The 12,492-nt window shown below is 39.7% G+C and overlaps 2 protein-coding genes across 3 annotated transcripts in view; one reads left to right on the top strand and one right to left on the bottom strand.

Moving 5' to 3' along the window:
- Positions 1-4,697, top strand: part of MOCOS (molybdenum cofactor sulfurase) — a 91,928-nt gene extending 87,231 nt beyond the window's left edge. The window contains exons 13-15 of one of the 2 annotated variants that reach the window (XR_011556899.1): positions 480-601; positions 1,204-1,308; positions 4,432-4,697. Coding sequence is in view for 1 of the 2 variants with exons in the window: in XM_070728895.1 (XP_070584996.1) it covers positions 475-601; positions 1,204-1,308; positions 4,432-4,569 (370 nt within the window). In the remaining variant the exon portion in view is untranslated. Of the gene's footprint in view, positions 1-474; positions 602-1,203; positions 1,309-4,431 lie in introns of both variants that reach the window. The other variant, XM_070728895.1, reaches the window with a different exon arrangement.
- Positions 4,698-10,686: 5,989 nt separating this feature from the next.
- Positions 10,687-12,492, bottom strand: part of FRRS1L (ferric chelate reductase 1 like) — a 75,661-nt gene continuing 73,855 nt past the window's right edge. Inside the window, exon 6 of the mRNA XM_070766881.1 lies at positions 10,687-10,988. Coding sequence (XP_070622982.1) covers positions 10,944-10,988 — 45 coding nt within the window. The 3' untranslated portion in view covers positions 10,687-10,943. The remainder of the gene's footprint in view (positions 10,989-12,492) is intronic.

Genomic DNA, 12,492 nt, shown 5'->3' with positions numbered 1-12,492 from the left:
TTTGGAAAGCTTCTCCTGAAGCTTCCATCTTTGCATGCATATTACTGGCTTCCTTAAAAGCTAGAAAGTACCAGGAGAGGCTTGCTGTCTTGGCCAACTACACACAGAGGCTAGTTTGAACTGTCCGATATTGGAACATAGTGCTGGCCCTTAATCTAGCTAGGTTCTTCTATTCTGCTGGGCTATTTTTGGCTTATCTGTGGGCAGGCTGTCTTAGGTTGAGGATAATAGCTATAATAGCATTTGCATTAGACAATTTAAAATTTTCTATTTTTGTATATGTGGATTTTTATTGTAATTCTGCCTCTAATTTGCAATTGTTCCCAAGATTACTATATTACACTTTTACAGCTAGACTTATATATTTTAGTCTGTTACATTTTAAATAATAGACTATAATTTGACTAAATCAACTAAACTAAAGTTGTGTCTCATTCCAGTTAAATTATTTTATTCTTTGTCTCTGTGAAAAAGTCTAGGTGAATCATTACTCCCTCAGGAATTAATTTATCGATTTCGGGCAAACATTGTTATTAGAACGAATGAGCCATTTGAAGAAGACTTGTGGGATCAGATTGCCATTGGTCCTCTACATTTCAGGGTATGGAATAGCTGTAGCTCTCTTTTGTAATTGCAAAGCTTAATGAGGAAAGACAAGATGCAGGAAACCAAAAGTGAACCTAGAAAATAATATTGGCTACTATATAGGTTAAAATAGCAGTTTGTTTTATCTTGTTTACAACCAAATCAAACTTTTTGAATCAAACAAACAGAAACTGTAAGCATATCTTGCTGTTTTCTGCTGGTATTTAACAGCATGTGATTCTCAACTCGGGTAATACTGAATCTTCAAGATCATTAGCTTTGTTTTTCATAAAGTTATCTTAATCTTCTTCAAAACCAATTACATTAGTAGCTGTCACCTCATCCTGTGGTAATTCATTCATAGATTAATCATGTACATGTACATTATATCAGAATTGAGCCAAATCCATTTTAAGCAATGGGCACAAAGAGAAACATTTACCTTTTAATTCCCTTATTATCTGACTGAATTAGGAAAAGTTAGCATTTGTCTTATTCAGCCCCCAAAAAGTTTAGATTATCTTTGCCACAGACCTAGTAAAAATAATTGCTGGACACTTCCTGCTACATTTCCCCAGCATTCTAGTTGAGTAATATTTTTTTTTACATAAATTTCAGGTTTTAGGACCATGTCACAGATGCCTAGTTATCTGCATTAATCAACAAACTGGACAGCGAAACAAGGAGTTTTTGCAAAGATTGTCATCCATTAGAGACAGAAAGGTCAGTGTACAAGCACTGGTGTTTTAAAGATCCAATCTTCTGATCCTCTTTTTTCACTGCTTTTTTTCCTTTACTGTAAAAATATTATCTTCAACTTTTGTCATTTTTAATGTATACAGTGTTCAAATGAATATTTAAAGCAAGTGTGACTGATAATAAAGTGGAAAATTCTAAAAGGAATATCATTTTATCTAATGATATGGAAGTATAAACAAAGCAGGAAGAGATGACTGCCTGTCCTAGCCTGAGAACACAATGTCATTCTGGAGATGGTTAATGAACTAACCCACCTCTGCCCATGTGGATCTTACTCCCTTCTTTGCCATCTTTATTAATTTTAACTCATTTGCAATTTACTTATTGTTGTATATATTTTATTTTGTTGTTTAACTTATTGTAAGCCACATATGACCTGTGACATATAACTTTCATGAATTAAATATACCTAATGCAACAAGGAAAGGAGCTATATGTATGTGAACAGTTATTTATTTCTGGGTTTGTTATTGTTCCACATTTATTTATAGATACTATTTCTTAACTGCCTTTCTCCCTTATAGTTAAATTCTTTATGTAAAGTTCTTTCTCCCCACACGCACCCAGCCTCTCCCCAAAACATTCAATTTGAGTATCATCAACTTGGGATCCCTCTAATAAAAGATATTGGGGAAAATTCTGGGCAATTTCCTAAAGTCTACACATTAACCTCTGGAGATGGTACCATTTTTGGTCAGAAAAGTAGTATCTGACAAAATCGGAGAATAATAGAAATAAGGAATAGGAATAGAATAGAATAGAATTATTTTATTGGCCAATTGTGACTGAAAACAGAAGGAATTTGTCTTGGTGCATATGCTCTCAGTGTACATAAAAGAAAATATAGATTTTTCAAGAATCATGTGGTACAACACTTAATGCTTGTCATAGCGGTCAAATAAGCAACGATAAAACAATATTAATAAAAATCTTAGGATATAAGCAACAAATTACAGTCATACAATCATAAGTGGGAGGAAATGGGTGATAGGAATGATGAGACAAAACTGATAGTAATAGTGCAGACTTAGTAAATAGTTGGACAGTGTTGAGGGAATTATTTGTTTAGTAGAGTGATGGCATTCAGGAAAAACTGTTCTTGGGTCTAATTGTCTTGGTGTGCAGTGCTCTGTAGCGAAGTTTTGAGGGTAGGAGTTGAAACAGTTTATATCCAGGATGCAAGGGGTCAGTAAATATTTTCACCGCCCTCTTTTTGACTCGTGCAGTATACGGGTCCTCAATGGAAGGCAGATTGGCAGCAATTGTTTTTTCTGCAGTTCTGATTATTCTCTGAAGTCTGTGTCAGTCTTGTTGGGTTGCAGAACCAAACCAGACAGTTATAAAGGTGCAGATGACAGACTCAATGATTCCTCTGTAGAACTGTATCAGCAGCTCCTTGGGTAATTTGAGCTTCTTGAATTGGTGCAGAACGAACATTCTTTGTTGTGCTTTTTTGATTATGTTTTTGATATTAGGTGACCATTTTAGGTCTTGAAATATGATAAAACCTAGAAATGTGAAGGTCTCTACTGTTGATACTGTGTTGTCTATTATTGTGAGAAGTGGAAGGATGGAAAGGTTTCTCCTAAAGTCTACCACCATTTCTAGGGTTTTGAGTGTGTTCAGTTCTAGATTGTTCCAGTCGCACCACAAGGTTAGTTGTCCAACCTCCCATCTGTATGCGGATTCATCCTTGTCTTGAATGAATCCGATCACTGTTGTATCATCTGCAAACTGCAGTAGTTTAACAGATGGATCGTTTGAGATGCTGTCATTGGTGTATAGAGAGAAGAGGTGAGAGTACTCAGTATTGGGGGGAGGGGCTGTGCTAATTGTAGGAAGGAGCCATTATTAGTGATGGGCAAACCTAACGGTGTTCAGGTTCGGTGAGTTCGGATGTACTTCATGCAAAGTTTGGCCGAACCCAAACGGTCCATGGCACCAAAGCTCCGCCCCTGGAATCCCATCGTTTTTTATTTTTACGGATTTTTTATTTCTATTTATTTTTATTTTTACGAAAATGGACGCCGCAGCAGCACCGCAAGCAAAGGGAGGTCCTTTCATGTACATTTTTATTTTTTATTTTTACGTGAAAGGACCTCCCTTTGCTTGCGGTGCCGCTGTGGCGTCCTTTTTTGTAAAAATAAAAATAAATAAAAATTAAAAATCCGTAAAAATTAAAAAACGATGGGATTCTGGGGGCGGAGCTTTGACGTCACGTATACCGGTAAATTGCTAAGCACGCCAAGGTGATCACATCCTGGATTTCATCTTCCTTCCATTATTCTAGTGCCGCCCCCAGAATCCAGGAAGTGATCACCTTGGCGTGCTTAGCAACCTGCTGGTATACATGACGTCAAAGCTCCGCCCCCGGATTCCCTTTGTGGGATTCCCCAGCTCCTTTTCTGCCTCCCGACCGGCTAACAGCTCCATGGTGTTCGCCTTCCTCCGCTGCCATTGGTGCCCGGCTCCTCCTCCTCGTCCCAGCAGATGAGGAGGAGGCGGTGGCGCTTCGCAGTGCTTGGCACAAACGCCGAACCGGAGCACGAATTTAAAAAAAAATTGGGTTCAGTATGCCGAACATCGCAAAATTCGGTATGGACCCGAATTGTGCAGGTTCAGTTCGCCCAACACTAGCCATTACTCATCAATCATTTAGGCTGAGTGCAGGAGTACATAAATCAAATTGAATACATGCTTGTTTAAACTCAGCTAGAGCACATAAACAGATCATTATGTCTTGGAGTAATTATTTCCACTGATGAACCACTTGTTACAAATATTATAATATTCCCAAAGAAAATCAGCATAAATTTAGAGAATTTAAAATAAGAATGATTGTAAGTTTCATTTAAAATGTGACTCTTCTTTTCTATTTCATAGCATCTGTCTTAGTTCTTGGATTTTATTTATCCAATCCAAGTGAACTATAGGTTGATACTACATAATCTACTTAATTATGGTTACTATAAGTAGACTACAATAATCTGAAACTGTTTATTTTTCATTTAAAGGTTGTCTTGATTTTTGCAGTCTAATTTTGGAAGACTTTATAAGCCAAGAAATGTGCTGTTTCTTTTTTTTCAGACTAACTTTGGAATATACCTGGCAAATCACTCTGAGACACAAATCTGCCTTTCTAATACCTTGTCAGTAGGATCTGAGATACTTCTATTAAAGAACACTACATCTTCAACCTCAAATGAAGAGAATAAATCAGTCTAAGCAGCAATGTATCTTTTGCAGAGAGCTCACACTTGTGAAATTTAAATCTTCCTCGGTATTGGTAATACGTTATGATATTTGTGAGCAAGTTTGTGTTAAATCTAATAAAATTCCATACTTTCCTGTAACTATTTATATGATTATTTATATCTATGTAATTCGTATATGCATGTATTATTTTAACATGCAGTATGATGTAAAATGTAAAATAGGTTGCTTAACAACAGCTGTTCTGCCCTCACATCAGCATCCTCAATAAGACCAGGTTCTTTTGTAGTAGATAGCATTGCAGTTTCTTGAATACTCAATTTAGTAGAGCTTCTTAATTTCCTAATAAGAGCCAACCTCTATGCTTTGGTATACTCTGCCCAGTTCTGTTTTTTTCAGAGCCATTCAAACAAAATACAGCAAGAAGGAAAACAAATGAAAGCAAGAAGACAATATTTGTATCAGGATGCATGTGGGTACTCACGAAGAATATAAGTTCTACTAAATCAGGATCAAAGAAGCTGCATTATTATTGAAATTGTGCTAGTTAATGATTACTAGAAATAATTACATCTATTTATTTTTTTAATAATTTTATTTTTATAATATATAATAAAACAATTTTAATAGAGCAATATAAGATATACAAACTGGAAGAAAAGAAAAAGAGAAAAATGTAAAAGAAACAAGCAAAATAGTATAACTTATCCTTTCTTAAAAAAATTATTTCCCCTCATCCTGGCAAGTATTAGCAATTTCATTATTTCCTCTTAGATAATATAAACTTTTTCATTCCATAACCCATTTATTAAAAATAGGCAATTCAAATAAGCAATCAATCCAGTTCAATCCAGTTACCAGCAAAAATCCAAAACTCTAAGATTTTAACATTAACAAGTATAAAATTCAACTTAATACAACACAACTCTTGACTATAACAAAAATAATTAAAAGGTACCAATATTATAATGTAGAGATAGTCTCCAAATTACGACCAATAATTAAGTAACTGATATTTCAACAGAACACAAACAAATCTTATGATTATAAACCAGCAAAGGAAGAATACAAATAGGTAAGAAGTTGAAAAGTTAAAAAAAATACAAAATACACAAAATTTAAAAAACTATAATGTATATGTAAAACCAGCAATCTAAAAAAAATTATATAGGGAGATAAAAATTAATATAATAACAAAACACTCAACTAACAAATCATTAAGTCAAGTTTTGGGCCATCATTTGACAGATTTTGATCACTGCTTTGCAAAATCTAGCAATACGATGTTGATGAGATAAGGCTAGTATGAATGTCTATAGCAGTGATGGCGAACCTATGGCATACATGCCACAGGTGGCACATGGAACCACATGGGACACTTGAAGTGTTGCTCTATTTGAGCTCCAGCGCACATTCGTGCGCTGACCAGCTGATTTTCAGCCTTGAGGAAAAGCCACTTCACCCTCCAGAGGTTTCAGGAAAGCTTCCCTAAAACTGCAGAGTGTGAAAAACAGCACAACAGGCAAACCAAAAGTATGTTTTCTGAACTTCTGGTTTGCCCATTTGCCATTTTTTTACCATTCCAGGTTCCAGTGAAGCACATGCGCTGAGGCAGGAGGTTTGTGCACAGGAGGCAGTGTGGGGGAGGGGGGATGTGTGTGAATGGGGGGAGGGAATGGGGTAGGCATGTGTGTACGAGCTAGTGTGTGCATACACGCCCTTTTGTCACACGGATCAAAAAGGTTCGCCATCACTGGTCTGTAGTATAAACACTGTAGGAGCACATGATCTCTTATTTATATATGTCCAGAGTCAGGGATATTGCCCCTTCAGGTGGAAAAATTTCCTGTATGTGCCTTCAGGAGCAGCTCGGAAGAATGAATGAAGGCCCTCCAATCACTACCTAGTTCAAGACTAAATAAGTGTATAATGGATATGACAGATTACCAGTTGGATTCACTGCCAATAAAAGCTGTGGACCTGGCTAGATCCTGTTGGAGCTACCTGCCTTCTATATGCTATTTAATAAGATCTTTGGCCTGATCATATGCAATGCTGAGTATAATTCTTGGAGGGAAGCCCAACAATTAGATTTTAGTTGCCTTTGCTTTGTTCCTTGTATTGGACGTAATCCCTCATGGTTATAGGAATGAGGCCAAAGGGGGAAAAGATAGTTTAGACCAGACCTGGGCAAAGTGCGGCCCGCAGGCCGCATCCGGCCTGCCCACTGTCTGTAACTATCTGAGTCTCAGTTTTACCTAGCCGGCTGGAGATTATTGGAGCTGCTTGAGAGAGAGAGAGAGGGAGACCTGCAGGCAGCTTGTTCTCCAAGGCGAAAGCCACGCAGGAAAAAGTTGGGAGGGGCTTGGAAAACCCGGTAGGTTTCCCTGCATGGTTTTGGGCAGCGAGTGTGTGTGTGTGTGTGTGTGTGTGTGTGTGTGTGTGTGTGTGTGTGTGAAAGAGAGAGAGAGACCTGCAGGCAGCTTGTTCTCCAAGGCAAAAGTCAGCAGGAAAAAAGTTCAGAGTTTGGAGTGGCTTGCAACACCTGTAAGTTTCCTTGCATGGGCTTGGGCAGAGTGTTCATACAGATGCAAGAGAAAAGAGCTGCAGCTTGCGAAAGCCAGTGGGGGATGGGGAAGCTTGTTAAAAGCCACTCAGGAAAAAGCTTTGGAAAGGGGAAAAAGAGAGGGGGGGAGAAGGAAGAGAAAGAGGGGGGAGGGAGGGAAAGATAAATGATACTACAAATTTTTTTCTTTTTTTATTAGAAGCTCTGTAACGGAAGTCTTCAAACTTGGCAACTTTAAGACTTGTGGACTTTAACTCCCAGAATTCTCCAGCCAGCATAGCTGGGAGTTGAATTCTGGGAGCTGAAGTCCACAAGTCTTAAAGTTGCCAAGTTTTGGGATCCATCTTTAGGTATGCTGGTAATATAACAGGACATTCCTTATTTATTAAAATAATTTATATTTCATTTTTCCACAATCAGAATGATTTGCAATAAAATATGAAACTTCCACTTAGAAAAGGAATGGAACAGGGAAGGAAGGAAAAGAAAGGAAAGGAAATGAAAGAAAGAGGAAGGGAAGGGAAGCAAGGGGAGGGGGAAAAAGGAAGGAAGGAAAGAAGGAAGGTAAAGGAGAGGAGAAAGGAAGGGAGGACATTATACAGTATTGGGTATAATTGAGTAGTCCGGCCCTCAAAACATTCCAATTTCTCATGCGGCCCCATGGTAAAATTAATTGCCCACCCCTGGTTTAGACAATAGTTTAATATGATCATCCAAATTCAGTTTTCATGGGCCTTTTTCCAACTTCAAAGAGCTATTAGAAGCACATTTGGAACTTGAAGGATCATCCTTAAAAATTTGGATTGAACAAATTTGGATTGCAAAATAGGAAAAAAAATGCCCTAGTTGGGTACCATAAAGTAGTTGTGTTATTAATTTGGCTTGGATTAATTTGAATATTCATGTATATAATGGACAATTTGAGTTCTACATTTTCAGCAACATCTCCATGGAGTTTCCTACTGTCAGCAGAATGAATGATTCCCAGGTATCTGACATACAGGGTGTGTTCCAAAAGTAATGCAATTAAATTTCCCACGCTGCTCCTATTGGTCAGAGTGGGACCGAAGCACTTGGAGTGGGGGGTATGCTAAACTTTGCTGCGAAACCAGTCTCAGTGCTCTCCAAACTGTGGAAGCGGCAGGACATCAGTTATTGTAAACTTCTGCACGCTGACCATGTCATGAAAAAAATGGAATTGACGATCAAGCAATGTTACGTGATTAAGTTTTGTGTTAAACTAAAAAAATCTCGAGGAGGCTAACAAAATTATTCATGAAACTGCTTTGTCCTACTCACAAGTTTCGAAGTGGTTAAAGACCTTAAAGGAGGGTCAGGAAGAGGTTCATGATGAACAATGCTCTGGGCGGCCATCAATCAGCAAAACCAACAAAAATGTGGCACATGTTTGACAATTGCTGGACTCTAACCGTTGATAGAGTATCAAGATGGTTGCCAATGAACCGAACTTGTCATCTACTGTTGTGTTTCGCATTGTTACTGAAGATTTAGTGATGAGGAAAGTGTGCGCCAAGTTCATGCCCAAGGTGTTTTCAGATGACCAAAAGACCAACCGAGCAGAAATTTCAAGTGAACTTTTGCAACATATAGAAATTGAACCTGATTATTTGGACAATGTCATTACTGGTGATAAAACCTGGGTTTTTGAATACGACCCAGAAACAAAATGCCAAAGCTCTGAGTGGCACATCGACCAGTCCCCCAAGCCCAAAAAGGCAAGAATGAGCAAATCAAAAGTGAAAACAATGCTCATTGTCTTTTTCGACAGTAAAGGAGTGGTCCATAAGGAGTTTGCTCCTCAAGGACAGACAGTTAACGCTGCCTACTACGTGGATGTGCTGGAAAGACTCCGAAAAAGGGTCATCAGGACGAGAAAAGACATCTCCGCTACCTAGCAACTCCATCACAACAACGCGCCTTGCCACAATGTGCTACGAGTCTGCGAGTTCCTGGCCAAACACCAATTGCCAATGCTGCCCCACCCCCCTATAGTCCTGATGTCACCCTAGCAGACTTTTTGTTCCCTCGGATTAAGGTAGCCCTGAAAGGAACCCATTTTTCGTCCATAGAAGAGATCTAATCAGCTGTGACGAAGACCTTGCGAGAGGTCCCCGAAGACGACTTCCAGGGCATGTACTGGTCATGGCAGAGTTTCTGGAAAAAATGTGTAGAGGCCCAAGGACAGTACTTTGAAGAATTTTAAGAGTTTGTGCAAATCTGTTCAATAAATTACTTTTAAAAAATTGCATTACTTTTGGAACGCACCCTGTAGAAGACCTGCTCAGCCCTATGGCTATCCAACTTCCAAACATGATTCTTGGGCCTCTTGGCAAATGCCATGGTTTTGGTTTTTGATAGTTGAGTACTCAACTGGAATATAATATTTCCTTCAATATTGTGCTAATGTTTTAAAGCTGTTTTAAGACCAATATATGTTTTTGAAAATATTGCTGCTTCTAAATCAGGGGGGAGTTGGGGAGCCCTTGCAGGGTAGTGCCGAGGAATTTAACTTGTTTTTTGCTGATAAAGTCGCTCGGATCCGGGCTGATCTCGACTCCAATTGCATAGCAGTATTGGCTGACAATGAGTCAGTCCAGGTGACTGGTTTTTCTTTTTAAATAATGATAGGGTTTTATATGTTTTTTAATATTAGATTTGTTCTACTACTATATTGTTTTTATTACTGTTGTGAACCGCCCCGAGTCTTCGGAGAGGGGCGGCATACAAATCAAATAAATAAATAAATAATAAATTAAAACAGATATATCTGTTTGCAAGTCTGTGGGAGTAAAAGTTTGCATTGATATAGTCCACCAGGGAATTGATATAAAATTGAATACGTGGGGCCAATATGCATCCTTGTTTAAACTCCCTTTTTAATTATAATGGCACTGGTGAGGTGACCCTGAGATTATATCTTACTTTAAGTGAGGTTCCTTCCCAAAACATACATATTAAATAAAGCAAATGTCAGTCAATCAAGGAGGCCTCCAATATTTTCCATAATTTAGAATCAAATATTATTTATTGGCCAAGTCTGATTGAATACACAAAGAATTTGTCTCTGATTCATAAACTACAGACAACAAACAACAAAGTAATACAATTCTAAGATGTGGGAACAGAAGATAATAGGAAAGATGAGAATGATAATAGTAATACAGCCCTATTACCTGGGTAAATAACCTTCAATATAAGACGGTGCTATGGGAATTAGGTGTTCATACGGGGAATCAGATGCATATGGGGAAAAGCTGTCTGTGTCTAGTTGTTTTGGCTTGCAATGCTCTATAAAAGTGTCCTGAGTGAAGAAGCTGAAACAGTTTATGTCTAGAGGGGTTTATTGATATTTCCTCAGCTCTCTTACTGGTTCCTGAAATATACAAGTCCTCAATGGAAGGCAGGCTGGTTACAATTGTTTTTAATGCAGTCTTAACAATCTGTTGAAATCTGTACCTGTCCTATTTAATTTCTGTATCAAATCAGACAGTTATAGAAGTATAAATGACACACTCAATAATAGCTTTGTAGAACTGTATCAACATCTCCTTGAGCAGTCTAAACTTTCTGATGCAAGAAATACATTCTTTCTTGTGCCTTTTTAATTATGGTTCTAGTGTTAGGTGCCCATTTCAAGTCTTGGGAGAGTCTAAAACCCAGAAAGTTGAAGGTCTCTACTGTTGATATGTGTTGCCTGTTGTTGTAAGGGCTGGTCGAGTAGGAGGGTTTTTCCAGGGGTGAAATCGTCTTGAGGTCTGCTACTAGTTCGCTTTGCGCATACTTTATGTATGTGGCAGCACTACCGTGCAGCTCTGAAAAAGCAGCATTTTGAAGCCATCAGAGTCTGCAAAGGTAAGTAGAACAACAAAGGGGGGATCAGTTGCGCCGTCCAATTTAGATTATCTAGAAAGCAGCAAATTCTGATTTCTAGCTAATCTAGATTGCATGGTACAAGCTGATAGTCAGATATACCAGTTCTCCCACACTGGTAAAATTTTTTACTACCGGTTCGGGTGAATCGGTCGAGACTGATAGCATTTCACCTCTGGGTGCTTCCTAAAATCTATTATCATCTCTACAGTTTTGAGTGTATTCAGTTCTAGATTGTTCCAGCTGCACCACAGGGCTGGATGTTCAACAATCCATCTGTATACAGATTCATCACCATCTCAAATTAAACCAATAACTATTGTGTCATCTGCAACTTCAGTAGTTTAATAGAGGGTCTACTTTGCTTATTGGTAGGTTTTCCCTGTTGGCATTAATAAGCGCTAATAGCATGCTCAACAGGTGTTTCTTGAGAGAAAACATTTAAATAAAGTAAAATTGGGAAATGATTGCTATCAATCCCTTATTTGCATGTAATTTCTAGAGCTTTGACATAAGGAACAAAATAATAAGGAATGCGCTCATTCTGGAGCCAGATAGATGAGTACAGATCTCTTTCGTGGATGCTTTTATCGATCCATTCTATGACTGCCATGGTCCACCTGCCATCATTTTTGTTATGTGACCTCCCATTTCCATTCATTTACTTTCTTGGTACCATATACTTTTGTTTGTTCTCTAATCCATATGCATGTCTTTTTATCTTATAATGCTGAGCATTTATCTTTCTATGGCCCTCTACACCAGCGTTTCCCAACCAGTGTGCCGCGGCACACTAGTGTGCGGTGAGACACAGTCAGGTGTGCCGCGAAGCTCCTAGGGAAGCTCCAGCTGGGCGGAGCGCTGCTGGTGCCGGTGCCTCTGACCTGGAGCTCCCACTCGCAGCTGTCCCCCGGCTCCTGCCCGATGCCGCTGTTTTCGGCGCTCTCCTGCTGTGCCCCAAAGAAGGAAGGCGGGAAAAAGGAGAGCTTCATTCTTCGTGCCTCTTTTTTCTCGCCTTCCTTCCTTGGGGCCCAGCTGGAGCTTCCCTGGCGTCGGCAGCAAGTGTCCTTTGGGGCCCGGCGGGAGAGCACTGGCGTGGGAGCGGGAGGGTGCCGGCTGCAGCAGCCCCAGGCAGTCGCGGGGAGATGGCGGCGGCGAGAGAGAGCTCCAGGGTGGCGGCACCGATGGTGGCGGTTGGACGTGCTGCTGGAGACGTACATGCTGGCGCTGCGGGGCTGGCACTGGCTCGCTGGCTGGGCCAGAGGTGCCAGACCCACGCCCATGCCCAGTGCAGTGCCAGCATATACGGCGTCCAGCAGCACATCCAGCTGCCGCCGTCTGGGCTCCCGCTCGCCGTCAGCCGCTCTGCCGCCATCCTTGGCTACTGCCTGATGCCACTGTTGTCGGCGTGGTAAAAAGAGAGAGAGAGAGAAAGAAGACCCGTTGTACCTACCTGAACGGTCTTCTCGATGCACTGG

Source organism: Erythrolamprus reginae, chromosome Z, assembly GCF_031021105.1.
Source record: "Erythrolamprus reginae isolate rEryReg1 chromosome Z, rEryReg1.hap1, whole genome shotgun sequence".
In the NCBI taxonomy this organism is placed as follows: domain Eukaryota; kingdom Metazoa; phylum Chordata; class Lepidosauria; order Squamata; family Dipsadidae; genus Erythrolamprus; species Erythrolamprus reginae.
The sequence above is the reverse complement of the archived record's forward strand: the minus strand, read 5'-3'. Positions and strand labels throughout refer to the sequence as shown.